Below are 18,144 nucleotides of genomic sequence, written 5' to 3' on the forward strand. Positions count from 1 at the left end.
TATTGAGTACGAGTCTGTGTCAGGCACTGTACTCGTTGCTAGTGATAGAACGATGAACAAGACAGAGTTTTTTTTTTGCCCTTATGGAATGTACATTCTGGTGGAAAATAGAAAGAAGACAGACCAAAGCACAACTCAGACTGATAAGCTATTTTTTTTTAATTAATTAATTAATTTATTTTTGGCTGTATTGGGTCTTTGTTGCTGTGCGCAGGCTTTCTCTAGTTGTGGCGAGTGGGAGCTGCTCTTCATTGCAGAGTGCAGGCTCTAGGTGTGCGGGCTTCAGTAATTGTGGCACGTAGGCTTAGTAGTTGTGGCTTGCAGGCTCAGTAGTTGTGGTGCACGGGCTTAGTTGCTCCGCGGCATGTGGGATCTTCCCGGACCAGGGCTTGAACCCGTGTCCCCTGCGTTGGCAGGCGGATTCTTAACCACTGCGCCACCAGGGAAGCCCCGGACCGATAAGCTTTTGCTTTCAGGTCAAATTCCAAACAGTTAACACCAGCTGCCTGGCAAATATATGTGCATAACAATAAGTATCTTGCCAATTTTTTTTTAAACAAAGGTCTGTTTTGTTTTTAATAGAAAATAAGATAATCAACATTTGCCATATAATAAAGTCATTAGTATCAAATTAAACCTTGAAGTTCTGTGTCTTCTACTAGAGTCCATTGTTGGGAGTCTGGTTTTCAGACCCTGGGATTTTAGACCAGAGAGATTAGGATGTGGATATATATCTTAATATGTATTGGAAATGTTACCAAAAAGAAAAAAACTGCTAAAACAAACTAATTGACTTTATACTGTTTTAAAATACTGTGTGAAAGGTTATTTTCAAGTGACTATGGAGTATTTGTTTGGTTAAGCATAAAAAAACATGGTGATCATTAAGAACTGAGAAGCCCTGATTTCACTGATTGCCTCAAACTCACGCTGAACTTTCTTTTTTTTTTTTTTTAATTTTATTTTACTTATTTTTTTCTACAGCAGGTTCTTATTAGTCATCCATTTTATACACATCAGTGTATACATGTCAATCCCAATCTCCCAATTCATCACACCACCACCACCACCCCCCACTGCTTTCCCCCTTGGTGTCCATACGTTTGTTCTCTACATCTGTGTCTGTATTTCTGCCCTGCAAACCAGTTCATCTGTACCATTTTTCTAGGTTCCACATATATGCGTTAATATACGATATTTGTTTTTCTCTTTCTGACTTACTTCACTCTGTAAGACAGTCTCTAGATTCATCCACGTCTCTACAAATGACCCAATTTCGTTCCTTGTTATGGCTGAGTAATATTCCATTGTATATATGTACCACATCTTCTTTATCCATTCATCTGTCGATGGGCATTTAGGTTGCTTCCATGACCTGGCTATTGTAAATAGCGCAGCAATGAACATTGGGGTGCATGTGTCTTTTTGAATTACGGTTTTCTCAGGGTATATGCCCGGTAGTGGGATTGCTGGGTCATATGGTAATTCTATTTTTAGTTTTTTAAGGAACCTCCATACTGTTCTCCATAGTGGCTGTATCAATTTACATTCCCCCAACAGTGCAAGAGGGTTCCCTTTCCTCCACACCCTCTCCAGCATTTGTTGTTTGTAGATTTTCTGATGATGCCCATCCTAACTGGTGTGAGGTGATACCTCATTGTAGTTTTGATTTGCATTTCTCTAATAATTAGTGATATTGAGCAGCTTTTCATGTGCTTCTTGGCCATCTGTATGTACTCTTTGGAAAAATGTCTATTTAGGTCTTCTGTCCATTTTTTGATTGGGTTGTTTTGTTAATATTGAGCTGCATGAGCTGTTTATATATTTTGGAGATTAATCCTTTGTTGATTTCGTTTGCAAATATTTTTTCCCATTCTGAGGGTTGTCTTTTCGTCTTGTTCGTAGTTTCCTTTGCTTTGCAAAAGCTTTTAAGTTTCATTAGGCCCCATTTGCTTATTTTTGTTTTTATTTCCATTACTCTAGGAGGTGGATCAAAAAAGATCTTGCTGTGATTTATGTCAAAGAGTGTTCTTCCTGTGTTTTCCTCTAAGAGTTTTATAGTGTCCGGTCTTACATTTAGGTCTTGAATCCATTTTGAGCTTATTTTTGTGTATGGTGTTAGGGAGTGTTCTAATTTCATTCTTTTACATGTAGCTGTCCAGTTTTCCCAGCACCACTTATTGAAGAGACTGTCTTTTCTCCACTGTATATCCTTGCCTCCTTTGTCATAGATTAGTTGACCATAGGTGCTTGGGTTTATCTCTGGGCTCTCTATCCTGTTTCATTGATCTATATTTCTGTTTTTGTGCCAGTACGATATTGTCTTGATTACTGTAGCTTTGTAGTATATTCTGAAGTCAGGGAGTCTGATTCCTCCAGCTCCTTTTTTTTCCCTCAAGACTGCTTTGGCTATTCGGGGTCTTTTGTGTCTCCATACAAATTTTAAGACTTTTTGTTCTAGTTCTGTAAAAAATGCCATTGGTAATTTGATAGGGATTGCATTGAATCTGTAGATTGCTTTGGGTAGTATACTCATTTTCACAATATTGATTCTTCCAATCCACGAACATGGTATATCTCTCCATCTGATGGTATCATCTTTAATTTCTTTCATCAGTGTCTTATAGTTTTCTGCATGCAGGTCTTTTGTCTCCCTAGGTAGGTTTATTCCTAGGTATTTTATTCTTTTTGTTGCAATGGTAAATGGGAGTGTTTCCTTAATTTCTCTTTCAGATTTTTCATCATTAGTGTATAGGAATGCAAGAGATTTCTGTGCATTAATTTTGTATCCTGCTGCTTTACCAAATTCATTGATTAGCTCTAGTAGTTTTCTGGTGGCATCTTTAGGATTCTCTAAGTATAGTATCATGTCAACTGCAAACAGTGACAGTTTTACTTCTTCTTTTTCAATTTGGATTCCTTTTATTTCTTTGTCTTCTCTGATTGCCGTGGCTAAGACTTCCAAAGCTATGTTGAATAATAGTGGCGAGAGCGGACATCCTTGTCTTGTTCCTGATCTTAGAGGAAATGCTTTCAGTTTTTCACCATTGAAAATGATGTTTGCTTTGTGTTTGTCGTATGTGGCCTTTATTATGTTGAGGTAGGTTCCCTCTATGCCCACTTTCTGGAGAGTTTTTATCATAAATGGGTGTTGAATTTTGTCAGAAGCTTTTTCTGCATCTACTGAGATCATCATATGGTTTTTATTCTTCAATTTGTTAATATGGTGTATCACATTGATTGATTTGCATATATTGAAGAATCCTTGCATCCCTGGGATAAATCCCACTTGATCATGGTGTATGATCCTTTTAATGTGTTGTTGGATTCTGTTTGCTAGTATTTTGTTGAGGATTTTTGCATCTATATTCATCAGTGTTATTGGTCTGTAATTTTCTTATTTTGTAGTATCTTTGTCTGGTTCTGCTATCAGGGTGATGGTGGCCTCATAGAATGAGGTTGGGAGTTTTCCTTCCTCTGCAATTTTTTGGAAGAGTCTGAGAAGGATGGGTGTTAGCCCTTCTCTAAATGTTTGATAGAATTCACCTGTGAAGCCATGTGGTCCTGGACTTTTGTTTGTTGGAAGATTTTTAATCACAGTTTCAATTTCATTACTTGTGATTGGTCTGTTCATATTTTCTCTTTCTTCCTGGTTCAGTCTTGGAAGGTTATACCTTTCTAAGAGTTTGTCCATTTCTTCCAGGTTATCCATTTTATTGGCATATAGTTGTTTGTAGTAATCTCTTATAATCCTTTGTATTTCTGCAGTGGCAGTTGTGATTTCTCCTTTTTCATTTCTGATTTTATTGATTTGAGTCCTCTCCCTCTTGATGAGTCTGGCTAATGGTTTATCAATTTTGTTTATCTTCTCAAAGAACCAGCTTTTAGTTTTATTGATCTTTGCTATTGTTTTCTTTGTTTCTATTTCATTTATTTCTGACCTGATCTTTATGATTTCTTCCTTCTGCTAACTTTGGGTTTTGATTGTTCTTCTTTCTCTAGTTCCTTTAAGTGTAACATTAGATTGTTTATTTGAGATTTTTCTTTTTCTTGAGGTAGGCTTGTATAGCTATAAACTTCCCTCTTAGAACTGCATTTGCTGCATCCCATAGGTTTTGGATCGTCGTGTTTTCATTGTCATTTGTCTCTAGGTATTTTTTGATTTCCTCTTTGATTTCTTCAGTGATCTCTTGGTTATTTAGTAATGTATTGTTTAGCCTCCATGTGTTTGTGCTTTTTACGATTTTTCCTTGTAATTGATTTCTAATCTCATAGCATTGGGGTCAGAAAAGATGCTTGATATGATTTCAACTTTCTTAAATTTACTGAGGCCTGATTTGTGCCCCAAGATGTGATCTATCCTGGAGAATGTTCCGTGCGCACTTGAGAAGAAAGTGTAATCTGCTGTTTTTGGATGGAATGTCCTATAAATATGAATTAAATCTATCTGGTCTATTGTGTCATTTAAAGCTTGTGTTTCCTTATTAATTTTCTGTTTGGATGACCTGTCCATTGGTGTAAGTGAGGTGTTAAAGTCCCCCACTATTATTGTGTTACTGTCGATTTCCTCTTTTAGAGCTGGTAGCAGTTGCCTTATGTCTTGAGGTGCTCCTATGTTGGGTGCATATATATTTATAATTGTTCTATCTTCTTCTTGGATTGATCCCTTGATCATTATGTAGTGTCCTTCCTTGTCTCTTGTACCATTCTTTATTTTAAAGTCTATTTTGTCTGATACGAGAATTGCTACTCCAGCTTTCTTTTGATTTCCCTTTGCATGGAATATCTTTTTCCATCCCCTCACTTTCAGTCTGAATGTGTCCCTAGGTCTGAAGTGGGTCCCTTGTAGACAGCATATATATGGGTCTTGTTTTTGTATCCATTCAGCAAGCCTGTGTCTTTTGGTTGGAGCATTTAATCCATTCACATTTAAGGTAATTATCGATATGTATGTTCCTATGACCATTTTCTTAATTGTTTTGGGTTTGTTTTTGTAGGTCCTTTTCTTCTCTTGTGTTTCCCACTTAGAGAAGTTCCTTTAGCATTTGTTGTAGAGCTGGTTTGGTGGTGCTGAATTCTCTTAGCTTTTGCTTGTCTGTAAAGCTTTTGATTTCTCCATCGAATCTGAATGTGATCCTTGCTGGGTAGAGTAATCTTGTTGTAGGTTTTTCCCTTTCATCACTTTAAGTATATCATGCCACTCCCTTCTGGCTTATAGAGTTTGCTGAGAAATCAGCTGTTAACTTTATGGGAGTTCCCTCATATGTTACTTGTCATTTTTCCCTTGTTGCTTTCAATAATTTTTCTTGGTCTTTAATTTTTGCCAATTTGATTACTATGTGTCTTGGCGTGTTTCTCCTTGGGTTTATCCTGTATGGGACTCTCTGTGCTTCCTGGACTTAGGTGGCTGTTTCCTTTCCCATGTTAGGGAAGTTTTCGACTATAACCTCTTCAAATATTTTCTCGGATCCTTTCTCTCTTCTCCTTCTGGGACCCCTATAATGCGAATGTTGTTGCGTTTAATGTTGTCCCAGAGGTCTCTTAGGCTGTCTTCATTTCTTTTCATTCTTTTTTCTTTATTCTGTTCCACAGCAGTGAATTCCACCATTCTGTCTTCCAGGTCACTTATCTGTTCTTCTGCCTCAGTTATGCTGCTATTGATTCCTTCTAGTATATTTTTCATTTCAGTTATTGTGTTGTTCATCTCTGTTTGTTTGTTCTTTAACTCTTCTAGATCCTTGTTAAACATTTATTTCATCTTCTCGATCTTTGCCTCCATTCTTTTTCCAAGGTCCTGGATCATCTTCACTATCATTATTCTGAATTCTTTTCTGGAAGGTTGTCTATCTCCACTTCATTTAGTTGTTTTTCTGGGGTTTTATCTTGTTCCTTCACCTGGTACATAGCCTTCTGCCTTTTCATCTCGTCTATCTTTCTGTGAATGTGGTTTTTGTTCCACAGGCTGCAGGATTGTAGTTCTTCTTGCTTCTGTTGTCTGCCCTCTGGTGGATGAGGCTATCTAAGAGGCTTGTGCAAGTTTCCTGATGGGAGGGACTGGTGGTGGGTAGAGCTGGGTGTTGCTCTGGTGGGAAGAGCTCAGTAAAACTTTATTCCACTTGCCTGCTGATGGGTGGGGCTGGGTTCCCTCCCTGTTGGTTGTTTGGCCTGAGGTGACCCAACACTTGAGCCTACCCGGGCTCTTTGGTGGGGCTAATGGCAGACTCTGGGAGGGCTCACGCCAAGGAGTACTTCCCAGACTTTCTGCTGCCAGTGTCCTTGTCCTCACGGTGACACACAGCCACCCCCCGCCTCTGCAGGAGACCCTCCAACTCTAGCAGGTAGGTCTGGTTCAGTCTCCTATGGGGTCACTGCTCCTTCCCCTGGGTCCCGATGAGCACACTGCTTTGTGTGTGCCTTCCAAGAGTGGAGTCTCTGTTTCCCCCAGTCCTGTCCAAGTCCTGCAATCAAATCCCGGTAGCCTTCAAAGTCTGATTCTCTAGGAATTCCTCCTCCCATTGCCATACCCCCAGATTGAGAAGCCTGATGTGGGGCTCAGAACCTTCACTCCAGTGGGTGGACTTCTGTGGTATAAGTGTTCTCCAGTTTGTGAGTCATCCACCCAGCAGTTATGGGATTTGTTTTTATTGTGATTGCACCCCTCCTACCGTCTCACTGTGGCTTCTCCTTTGTCTTTGGATGTGGGGTATCTTTTTTGGTGAGTTGCAGTGTCTTCCTGTTGATCACTATTCAGCAGTTAGTTGTGATTCTGGTGTTCTTGCAAGAGGGAGTGAGAGCACGTCCTTCTACTCCACCATCTTGAACCAATCTCCTCACACTGAACTTTCTAACCTCTGCATCTTTGTTTCTCTTCCTTATGCATAGAAGATTCTTTTTCCATCTCTGGCTATTTAAGTGCTCTCCATCAAATAAAACTTCATCAGCTCCTACAACTGGAATTTATTTCTCTCTCTATGCCCTTTAACATTTCATACTTGTATTTTATAACACCACAGACTGTCTTGTGTTTTATTTATTTGTATTTATGCCTTTTTACCTCTTAAAAGGGCACTTCGGTGCCCTTAGATGTTTATAATTTCTTTCATTTTTTTTTCTTGGGTGTGATGCCTTACAGGTTGTAGGAGTGCTATATGTTAATTGTATTACATATTCATTTATGAATCTCAAATAATGTGTTATTGGACAAAGAAAAAAGTTAGGCTTAATAAGTCTGTCTCTCTCTCTTAGATTAAAAATGTGTTACACTCAGCCAGACTGTTGGGGGATGCATCAGTTTCCTTCACAGAAAACTGTGTGGTGGGAATCCAGGCCAACATAGAAAGGATCAACAAGCTAATGAATGAGTCTCTAATGTTGGTGACAGCTCTTAATCCTCATATAGGTATGCGTTTAAAGAATAATAGTGTCATTTTGAATACAGAGTTAAAAGCTGAAAAATTTTTAAGAGACTACTGGATCAATGTTTGTGAACAACAGATTTCTTTTGGACGATCTCTTAAGACATTTCATATTGTGTTGAAAGATGCTATATATATTTATAACCTTTATGGTATCATATTTCTTTCAAAATCTTGATGGCTTATGCTTCATTTTATTTGAAATGTGCTAAGTTCAGAAGTAGAACTTTAAACTTATTTTAATCTTAATGGAATTCAGATACTATGGGACACTAAATTCAGATATTAAGTGTCCTCTCAGTTTTTAATGTCACTAGGTGGCACTGACTGATTAACAACACTGAATGAATTCATTTTTCTACGTTCTCTAGATGCTATACTATACTTTGTTTTTGTTGTTTTGTTCAACTCAGAAATGGATTAAATTAAAAGAAAAAGGGTTATGTATGCATTGCTTATAGGGAAAGGGGGGAAATACAAATATTTTGTCTAAAACCATGGCTTTTGTGTTGCAAGCCTTTTCCAGATTTATAAATATTTCATTATGTAGATTCAAAAATATTAGCTTGGATTATAGATTGACTAGTGATCCCCATTAAATACGCTGTTTTAAGTCATGGATTTTGAGGCGTTCATTGCATTGTTATAATGTGTTAAAAGCCTTTTCCCACCTTCTCCTTACTGCTGAGCTGAGGTTATTAACATATTCTTTGATTTTCTACATTAGAACAAGTTATGATGCAGTCACTTGGCGTGATATGATTACTGTTTTAAAACAGTCTTACTTCAATAATCCTGAACTTTCAAGGCTGATTTTATATTCTTGGCTTCATGTCAAGCTATAATTTCAGTCTTATAAAGTTAGAGCTCATATAACTGCTTCAGGTAGCTCTGAGCCCAATATGCTATCTGCTCTTTGGAATAGTATTAAGATTGACAGTAATACTGGGTTCTTTTGAAATAATTGTACATCAGCATTCAACTGGAGAGATATACAGAGGAACCCAAAGGCTCATGTGAGAAATGTTTCATCACATATATACTTCAGAATTTGTTACAAAAACATTTAGAGATACTCCTAAAGCAGAATGATTGATGTCTTTCTTAGAGTCAATTTAATGTGAGGTAAAGGCCGTACAAGGATAAGTGGGCAAACCACACCTTACTGGTTGACAGAGCATGAGCCTTACAACTCCACATCATGGGTTCTGTTTGTGCTCATTATGTAACAGGCTGATTGGTAATCGTGTTTTGTGGGACTTGAAGAAGAGAACTGAAAAGGGTTAGCATAATGCATAGACTTTAATGTCATTATTAACATAAAAGTACAGAATGTCTAATATTAACCCCAAAGGTTTGACATGAGAATTCTTTCTCTCAAAGTTAGTCTGACCAGTAAATGCCTTTTCAACATACTTAGCATTCACAAATTAATTTTATTATTAACTATGTCCATAATATGTTTTATAGGTAGATTAATTGCATACTACACATAACATCTTATAGGTGGTTGATAATTGCACATGACACATAACATGTTGCTTGGTCAATAATCATATTGCCTCAGCAGGCTTCTTCTCTCTGGTCATAGTCCTCTAATCCTGGGTTGTTTGTTTGTTTGTTTGTTTTTCTCTTTCACTGGTTTCATTTTTGTTTTTTCCCTTCTTTCTGGTTTTTGCCTTCTTTTTTTTTTTTTTCTTACATTAAATCGAGATAACTTGCAGTATTGCCCTGCCCCATCTTTATTAATTTTAAAAGCAAGTAACTTTGAAGTAAACAGTAGACCTGTGATCTCTTGCACAAGTATATATTTATACTAAAACTTCCCAACTTGTGCGCTTGTAATGTCTGGAAAGAGGCCAGGGCATGGAGTGCTGAACCAGAGGGAGATGTTGGAAGCAGCCCTGAAGGCTCATATCTCCTCAGAGCCCTGCCAGCTCTTCCCTCATTGTGAGAGGACTCTCCTCTCTTTTCCCTCTTAGAGCCCTTTACCATAGTTCCTGGTTGTGCAGTCCTGTATTTTCTGTAGTGCTGCAGCATTGAGCTTGTTAATGCTTTGTTAGAAAGATAATTTTTCTGGTTAAGCATGCTATTGAAACAGCACATTTATACTAGTCAGATGTATATTTTTATCTCTTGGTGCCATGTATGTGTGTGTGTGTGTGTGTGCGTGTTTGTGTATGTGTATACATATATATCAAGAGAGAGAGATGCGTCTATGTGTATATATTTTCCCCCTTACGAAAATATCTGGGTTAGTGGGCAATTTTAATTTAGGGACAAATCTTGTAGAAAGGGAAGTATGTATTACTTCAGAAAAGTAAAGGTTTTATTCCATATAAGAAATGACAACTATCAAGATAATCCACTGCTAAATATTTTTAAGATTAAAAAATGTTTACTTAAGAGATCAGTAGCATTAAATAAATAATGATTACCTTTTGCTTTAGAAAATGAAGTTGCACTATTAACTCCTACATCGTCTTTTAATTTTTTCTTTAGGGTATGACAAAGCAGCCAAGATTGCTAAGACTGCACACAAAAATGGATCGACCTTAAAGGCAACTGCTATTGAACTTGGCTATCTCACAGCAGAGCAGTTTGATGAGTGGGTAAAACCTAAGGACATGCTGGGTCCAAAGTGATTTAAATAAATTCATAATAAAAATGATTGTCATATAAAATAAAAAGTGAAGCAGACTCCTTATATTTCTTAAACAAAAATGGATAAATGTGAAAGGAAACTGCTATTGAACTTGACTGTCTCTAGCAGAGCAGTTTGGTCAGTGTATAAAACGCCAGGACATGCTAGGTCCAAAATGAATTTTTAAAGTGTAAAATAAAATAATTAAATTGTATAAAATCAAAAGGAAAACAGACTTATTTTTCTTTTATGTTAATTGACTCATATAGTTGAATCTGTGATTTTTGTGTATGGGTGTTTACCATTTCAAATGTTTTATAAGAGCCATATCAGTTTTTAAAGAGTTGTAATTTTTCGGGGTGGTTTTTGTTTTAAAAAAATTCCCCTATAGTAAAAAAGTACTTGTTAGCTCATTCCCAAGTTAGGTCTTCAGACATCTTTTATTTTCCTGTGATTTGGGAGCATAAGCTGACCAAGCATTTGCCCTCCTAACTGGGGTTGTGAGTGTTTGTATGTGTGTACACGTGCATGCACACGTACATGCATATATATGGAATATATATATGTACACATATATAAGGAAATAGGATAGATTAACAAAATTAAGACATATATATCCTATGTGCTAATTACACAGACACACACACCTCCTGACCTTATTTAAATTATCCTAGGAAGACTGGAAAGACTGAGTCAAGAATTATAGGACATGGATTAAAAAGGATAAGGGGTGCAAGCAGGAAGCTTGGAAGAAAGGGAGGGTGTCATGGGAGTGAGTCTTGCCCATCATCTCTCTGTGCACCAGTGCCAGGATTTTTCAGCAGGAGTTCATTTGAAACAACCTCAGGGAATTTTGAATTAGCAGATCTAGGGAGATCCAGGTTAAGTTGATTTAAACCTGGAAGTGAAGGCTTTGTTTAAAATAGACCCAACCTCAATTATGTAGGGAGTTGGAACAATTTGGTTTGTTCTTTTTTCCCCTCCCACATGTATAATTAATTACAGGATTATGAAGAGAGTGAGTCCCACTAGCTAAAGCATCTCATCTGTAAGTAGTGCTCTATCAAGTGTGTTTAAAAAAAAAAAAAAAAAAGGAATACTTACTCCTGATATTTATTCTTGGAAAATTAGACTCATTAACACCAACTCCGCTGTGGTATTTAGAAGATAGCATATATAGCATTTTAAAAAATAATTAAAATTCTAATATAATGTTATATGTCAATTGTACCTCAATTTTTAAAAGTTGTAGAAGTATTGTGATGAAAAATGAAATTATATTCTTACAACTAATCTCTTAAGCCTGAGTGGGTATTCTTTTTTTATTATAAAAGGGATTTCAAACCTTTTAATGGAACTGTAGAGCCCATAGGATCTACTTTTAGCCCATGCAGTATTGTTTTTGGCAGTGTTTTTCACATGGTGATGATGTGATGCTTGTGCAGATTGATTTCCTGTAGCCTATTTTGTTTAAAAAAAAAAAAGATTTTTATTGGAAAAAATCATAAAACAAAATCAGATTGTGCCTGGAACTCAACAACCAAACTGGCAACTGTTCTATAGTTGTGGAACTGAATGATGTTTTGCCTTAGCAGGCATCCTCAATCTAAACAAGCTGTCATTGGAGGGCTCAACTAGAAACATAACCACTTATGTAATAAAGATAATAGCAGATCAGGTTTGTAGACTCAAACAGTCTTTGCACAGCTATCTGCTATATCCTAGCATATTATGAGCCATCATTGAATCCTTTGAGCTGACAGTCATCTTTGTGTGATGTTAGTGAAGTAAAACACTGGGCTTTATGGTGAAGTCCTACATAAGGGTTTTAGGATTCCCTGTGAGAGGGTTGTACTGAAAATCAACTTCAGTATTTGTACACTGAGGACGGTGTTGTCTCATGGGACATTTGGCAATGTCCAGAGACATTTTTGGTAGCACTGAGGAAGGAGTGCTACTGGCATCTAGTGGGTGAAAGAGATGCTGCTGAACATCCTATAATGCACAGGACAACCCCCAACAACAAAGGATTGTCCACCCCCACATATCAATAGTGGTGAGACTGAGAAACTTAAACCCCAAAGCTATTATCTCTGGAAATGCTCACTGTTCAGTTAGGCTTCACTGCTTGCTTGTGTGTATTTATATCCTGGCATTGCAGAAACGTTAAGTGATCACAGTGCTCATGCCTTGGAATGACCCCCTCCCAGCAGGGTATCCAAGGATTTGTGCTGGATAAACATAATGGGGGTGAGGGGCGGTCAAGTACTTGCAAAAACGCCAGGTAAATATGTTTTAAGATGGAGACAAAAACAATCCATTGATCCTTATTAGCAAACATGTAGAATGCCAAGGGGCTTACTTGAGCAAACACATTTCAGAGGAGGAAAGTCATGGGACTTATAAACAGATCAGTCTGGAACTACACCAAACTTGCCACACAGACGCAGCAGGGAAGTTCATAGAAAGCCACGGGCCAAATTTACTCATTTAACTGTTTCGTTTGGTTGACAGAAAAAGTATATATTCACAAAAATTTATGAGAATATTTCATACTCAAGTATATTTTAAAGATCATATGCTTGAATATGGCTGTTATAGCTCTTCAACTGTCCTATTGGTCTATAACTACAGCAGCAAGAAATCTTGGAGAGACAAATTTAATGTTTTTTTAAAAAGATATTAAAAAGACAAGATTAAAACTGGTAAGCTAAAATGAATTAGTTTTTTTTTTTTAAAGCAAATTCATTAAATTGGCCATTTAGCAACTGGCTTTTGAGCAACTAACCTAGAGCTGCTTCCATCTGCAAGCTGGGTGAGATGAAAGAAGCTGCTGATCATCGTCTGCCATCTGCGATGTCAAGAAGCAGAGCATCAAGATCACAGAACAACTGTGTGAAGCCAGGCAGATGAGGACATTGTCTTGGTATCTTCAGATTACCCTGGAGACACCTGCTGACACTTCACCCTGCTCTTCAGGGCTTTCCACAAAAGATGTAACTATGGCTACCCAGCCACAGGCCAGGATGCTGAGTACCAAAGGAGCTCATTAAAATCTATTTGCTGTATTAGCATCAAACATATTCATTCATAAGCCTATGGAATCTGGGATTGAGAAGACTTCTGTTCTTAGGATTAAGGGGTGGAAGATAATGAAATATGTTTCCTGTATAAAACACAATACTATAATAGACAATACTCCTCTCTAAGAACTTGTGGTCTGGGACTTCCCTGGCAGTCCAGTGGTTTAAGACTTCACCTTCCAGTGCAGGGGGTGCGAGTTTGATCCCTGGTCAGGGAGCAAAGATCCCACATGGCTCGTGGCCAAAAAAACAAAACAGAAGCAATATTGTAACAAATTCAATAAAGACTTTAAAAATGGTCCACATTTAAAAAAATCTTTAAAAAACAAAACTTGTGGTCAAGTGTGCATAATTTTGCCTCAATCAGGTGAGAAAGGGGTTTAGAATGAAGAGTTTTTGATGAAAGCTACACATTGTCATCAGTAACTTGGGGCTAATTGTTATATCAAGACATTTAAACAAAGGTGAAATTTGAAGCTGTAAAAGAGAATGGCCAAGGAAAAGGCAGAAGGAAAATGAGAGGTTACCACTGAACGAGATAGATGTGGTCATGGAGGTTAAATTGGAGTGGTTCCGTCTAGATGCTAAGGCAGGAGAAAGGGGAAGCTGGTAAATCCAGTGGAGTTCAATTTCACCTCAGCTGCCTACTAGTCATGTTCCTGGGCACCACTTTATAAACCCATTACCTTATCCCTAAAATGGAGTTATTGATAACATATTTCATACTTACAAAGTACCAAGTGCAATCCCTGCCTCAATTAGCTTTCTCGGTTTCCTTCCCTGAAGAGAATGGGCAAAATTAGTAAATGTTAAACAGATTTAAAAAGGTAAAATTGGATTAGCCATTTTTTCCTTCAGGAAGACTGTTCAGCCATATAATTTATCATCCAAACTGGAACACTTTGTGTTCCAGAACAAAAGGAGGTGCGAAAATAATTTAAATCGTATAATTTTGAAAAAATTTATTGACCAAAAAATTGTTTTTATCATATTGGTGGACCTATAAATAGTGCTACTCAAAAGTTAATTTTAAAAATAGATTTTTCTCCAAAATACTAAAAACACATGTATGTATGTGTGTACATTAAAAGGCAAAATTTTTTAATGATTATCTGAACATTAAAAATTAGAGAAGCAGGGGCTTCCCTGGTGGCGCAGTGGTTGAGAATCTGCCTGCCAATGCAGGGGACACGGGTTCGAGCCCTGGTCTGGGAAGATCCCACATGCCGCGGAGCAGCTGGACCCGTGAGCCACAATTACTGAGCCTGCGCGTCTGGAGCTTGTGCTCCGCAACAAGAGAGGCCGCGACAGTGAGAGGCCCGCGCACCGCGACGAAGAGTGGCCCCCACTTGCCACAACTAGAGAAAGCCCTCGCACAGAAACGAAGACCCAACACAGCCATAAATAAATAAATAAATAATTAAAAAAAAAAAATTAGAGAAGCAGAGTGACATCAGCATCATGACTGGGTGAGACGCTCTCTTTATCTCTCCCCTTCGATCTACAACCAGTAAAACATTAAGAACTCAACAAAGGTTCCTCTGCCCAACACACTGGGACACTGGAGAATGCCACATATCTGTACATCTAAAGGTGGCTAAACTGGAACACATAGAGGAGGTGGAACTGGAGGAATAGCAGAGGTGGTGCCTGCAATTGGGGCCCTCTGATTGCAGCAGCTGAGCCTACAGCCCCAGAAAACCTGGTAGCAGCAGGGGAGGCTGCACACACAACTCTGGCCTCCCAGCCACAGCAGTGCCCACAGTCACAGGTAACTTGGCAGCAGTGGAAGCAAAACCTGTGCTCCCATCCCTCCAGCTGAGGAGGCACCCGAGAATCTGGTACCCCGCTCCCTGACCACACCAGTGCAGCCCATGAACCTGACAATACTGGACATGGCAGAAGTGCCCACAACCCAGGCACCCCCCAACCTTCCACTCCTCCCTGTGGTGGTGGAGCCTGTGGCTCAGGAAATCCCAGATGCGACATAAGTGCCCACCATCCTGGTACCCCAGGCAGTGATGCCACAGACAACAGCAGCAGTAAGGCACAAGTGACCCTGGAGCACAAGCAACGACAGTGAGGGCACTGAGCATCAACTCTGGCAAAGGCAGTGCGTGGAAAGTGCTGGTTCTCAGATATAACTAGAAGTAGCTCAAACAAGAGAAACCAAAAACTTGTGCTGTAGCACCACCTTCTGGAAAACAAAAGAAGGGCCTCTAATTTCTAACCTGTTGAATCCTTAGACTCAAGTTTTAAAAAGCTTTATGTAAAGAAGGTGTTCACTACTTCAAATGTGCCAGAGGGGGGCGGGGAGGGGGGCCAAGATGGCGGAGGAGTAGGAGGACATGGAGTTCATCTCTCCCCACAGATGCATCAAGAATACATCTACAAATGGAACAAGTCTCATAGAGCACTGGCTGAACACTAGCAGAGGACCTCAGACACCTAAAAGGATAAGAAAGATCCCCGCATAACTGGGTAGGATGAGAGAAAGAAGGGAAAAAGAGGAGAGGAAGTGGGACGGGAACGGCAGCCCTTTGGGGGGCAGCAGAAGGACAGGAGAGGTTCCTGCATCTGGGGAGCCCCCTCACCGGCGGGGAGATCAGATGGGACAGAAGGGGAGCTTTGGGGGCTCTTGCAAGAGAGTGCAGCACCAGGTCTGTGGCAGGACAGAATGAGACCTACACAGACAGTCCGTGCCCCAGCCTGAGACGTGTGTCCCCGGTGCAGACGGGGGCTGGGTGCTGGAACGAGGGGTTTGGGGAGCAAGCCCAGGGAGAGGACTGCTCTTGGTTGCGAGGAGACAGCCTGAGGGGATAGGAGTGAGGAAATCCGCAACCGGATAGTGTGGAAGAAACCCGACTGCCATGGAAGTAAAGCGCCATCGTTAAGTGACACGCAAGGGACAGAGCTGCCATTACAGCCTTTCTCCCCACGCGCTGGTCCCTGCCTCCCTGGCCACCAGGAGGGGCCCCCACCAGGGCGGCTCTCTCCCGCCTGTGACCTGGCGCTAGGAAGGGCCCCTGCTGGAGCCTCTCTCTCACACCCACACCTGGGTGCTAGGAAGGGCTCCTGCTGAGGACAACTCTCTCATGCCAGTGGCCACTGGCTCCACCACACACCTGTCACCGCCAGGGCTCCAGTGACCCCAGCCGCCACGGTGCCTCTGCACCCCCTCCTCACCAGGGTGGACTCCTGGGCTCCAGGGCAGCCTCAGGAGCAAACCCCTGTGGGTGGCCCACACGTGGAGGTGGGACTGAAAACACAGCTGAGCCCCAGGGACCATGCAACTAAGGAAGAAAGTTTGAAATCTCTCCTCACGGCTGCACAAACTGCAAATTGGCACCTGTTCAACCAGCCTTGTAAACTCAGCACCTACAGAACATCTCAACAGAAAACAAGTGCTCCTGCAGCCAAGACAGGCTTAGCTTTAGCAGCTATAGACTTTGTGAGCACATACACATGGGGGTTGGGCCAGGCTAGAGTTGAAGCTGTCCCATAGCATGCACAGGAGGTCCAGATCCATGATTACTGCAATCCTGGGACCTGACTTAGGTGGATCTACACTGGTGGCCTGGTGAAAACAACATCTGAGAGACACCAGGGTCAATTGCTGGCATACCCACAGTTAAGGTGGGGCCTAGAGCAGTGCCAGCAACAGTGTAATCTGAGAGCTCACACAACGGGTGAAAGGTGATGCAACAGAGCACAGCCACAGGTGAACAGGTCCAGAGAAGGAATACTCAGTGGCTTCCCTCCCAGTGGGGGTGCTCCAATCCCACCTACCTCACACTGCAGATCAGATACACAGCTAAGAAACAGATCTGGGGGCATCTACTCCAACAAATAAGGAACAGATCCTACCTCTGACAGGGCAGTAACAACCACAGAGCAAAGGGGAGGCCCTGCTCAATATCCAGTGCAGGCTCTGGTCACCACAACATCAGTCACAGCTCCTATAAAGGGGATAATGGCCAGCATACACTGAGGAAAGAGGTGGCATACATCTATGGTAAAAACAACGCTCACACCAAAAACTATTAAACCCAAACAGGCTACACAGGGAAGTTCCCACGTAAAATAGCCCTCCGAGACAGTCTGAGGGTCTGGCATTGGGCAGAAGAACCCCCAGAGCATTTAGCCTTGAAGGCCATCAGGGCCTGAGTGCATGAGCTCCACAGGGCAGGAGAAATAGAGACTCCACTCTTGGAGGGCACACGCAAGGTCTCACGTGCACTGGGATCCGGCACAAAGCAATAGCGCCATAGGAACCTGGGCTACACTTACCTAGGGGTCTTAAAGTGTCTCCTGGGAAGGTAAAGGTTGACTATTGCTCACTGTGAGGGCAAGGACACTGGTAGCAGAAGTCCCAGTGAATATTGATCAGAGTGAGATCTCCCGGAGGTCCACACTTCTCCACCAAGACCCGGCCCCACCCAATAAACTGCAGGCTCCAGAGCTGGAATGCCTCAGTCCAGACAACCACCAAGATAGGAACACAGGCCCACCCATCAGAAGACAGGCTGCCTAAAGTGATACTGAGCTCACAGCCACCTCAAAACACACCCTTTGACATGGCCCTGCCCAGCAGAGGGACAAGACCCAGCTCCACCCAAGAGAGGGCAGGCACCAGTCCCTCCCACCAGAAGCCTGCACAAGCCCCTGGACCAACCTCACCTACCAGGGGACAGACACCAGAAGCAAGAGGAATTATGATCCTGCAGCCTGTGGAAAGGAGACCACAAACACAGAAAGTTAGACAAAATGAGATGACAGAGAAATATGTTGTAAATGAAGAAACAAGATAAAAACCCACAAGAACAACTAAATGAAGAAGAGGTAGACAATCTACCTGAAAAAGAATTCAGAGTAATGATAGTAAAGATGATCCAAAATCTCAGAAAAAGAGTGGAGGCACAGATGGAGAAGATACAAGAAATGTTTAACAAGGACCTAGAAGATTTAAAGAACAAACAAACAAAGATGAACAATACAATAA

At 40.7% G+C, this 18,144-nt stretch overlaps 1 protein-coding gene across 1 annotated transcript in view; it reads left to right on the forward strand.

Annotated features, from left to right (window-relative positions):
- Positions 1-10,290, forward strand: part of FH (fumarate hydratase) — a 41,256-nt gene extending 30,966 nt beyond the window's left edge. The window contains exons 9-10 of the mRNA XM_061185422.1: positions 7,246-7,399; positions 9,918-10,290. Of these exons, the coding sequence (XP_061041405.1) occupies positions 7,246-7,399; positions 9,918-10,060 (297 nt within the window). The 3' untranslated portion in view covers positions 10,061-10,290. The remainder of the gene's footprint in view (positions 1-7,245; positions 7,400-9,917) is intronic.
- The last annotated feature ends 7,854 nt before the right edge of the window (positions 10,291-18,144 follow it).

The sequence above is a fragment of the Eubalaena glacialis genome, chromosome 3 (assembly GCF_028564815.1).
Source record: "Eubalaena glacialis isolate mEubGla1 chromosome 3, mEubGla1.1.hap2.+ XY, whole genome shotgun sequence".
NCBI classification, from domain to species: Eukaryota; Metazoa; Chordata; class Mammalia; order Artiodactyla; family Balaenidae; genus Eubalaena; species Eubalaena glacialis.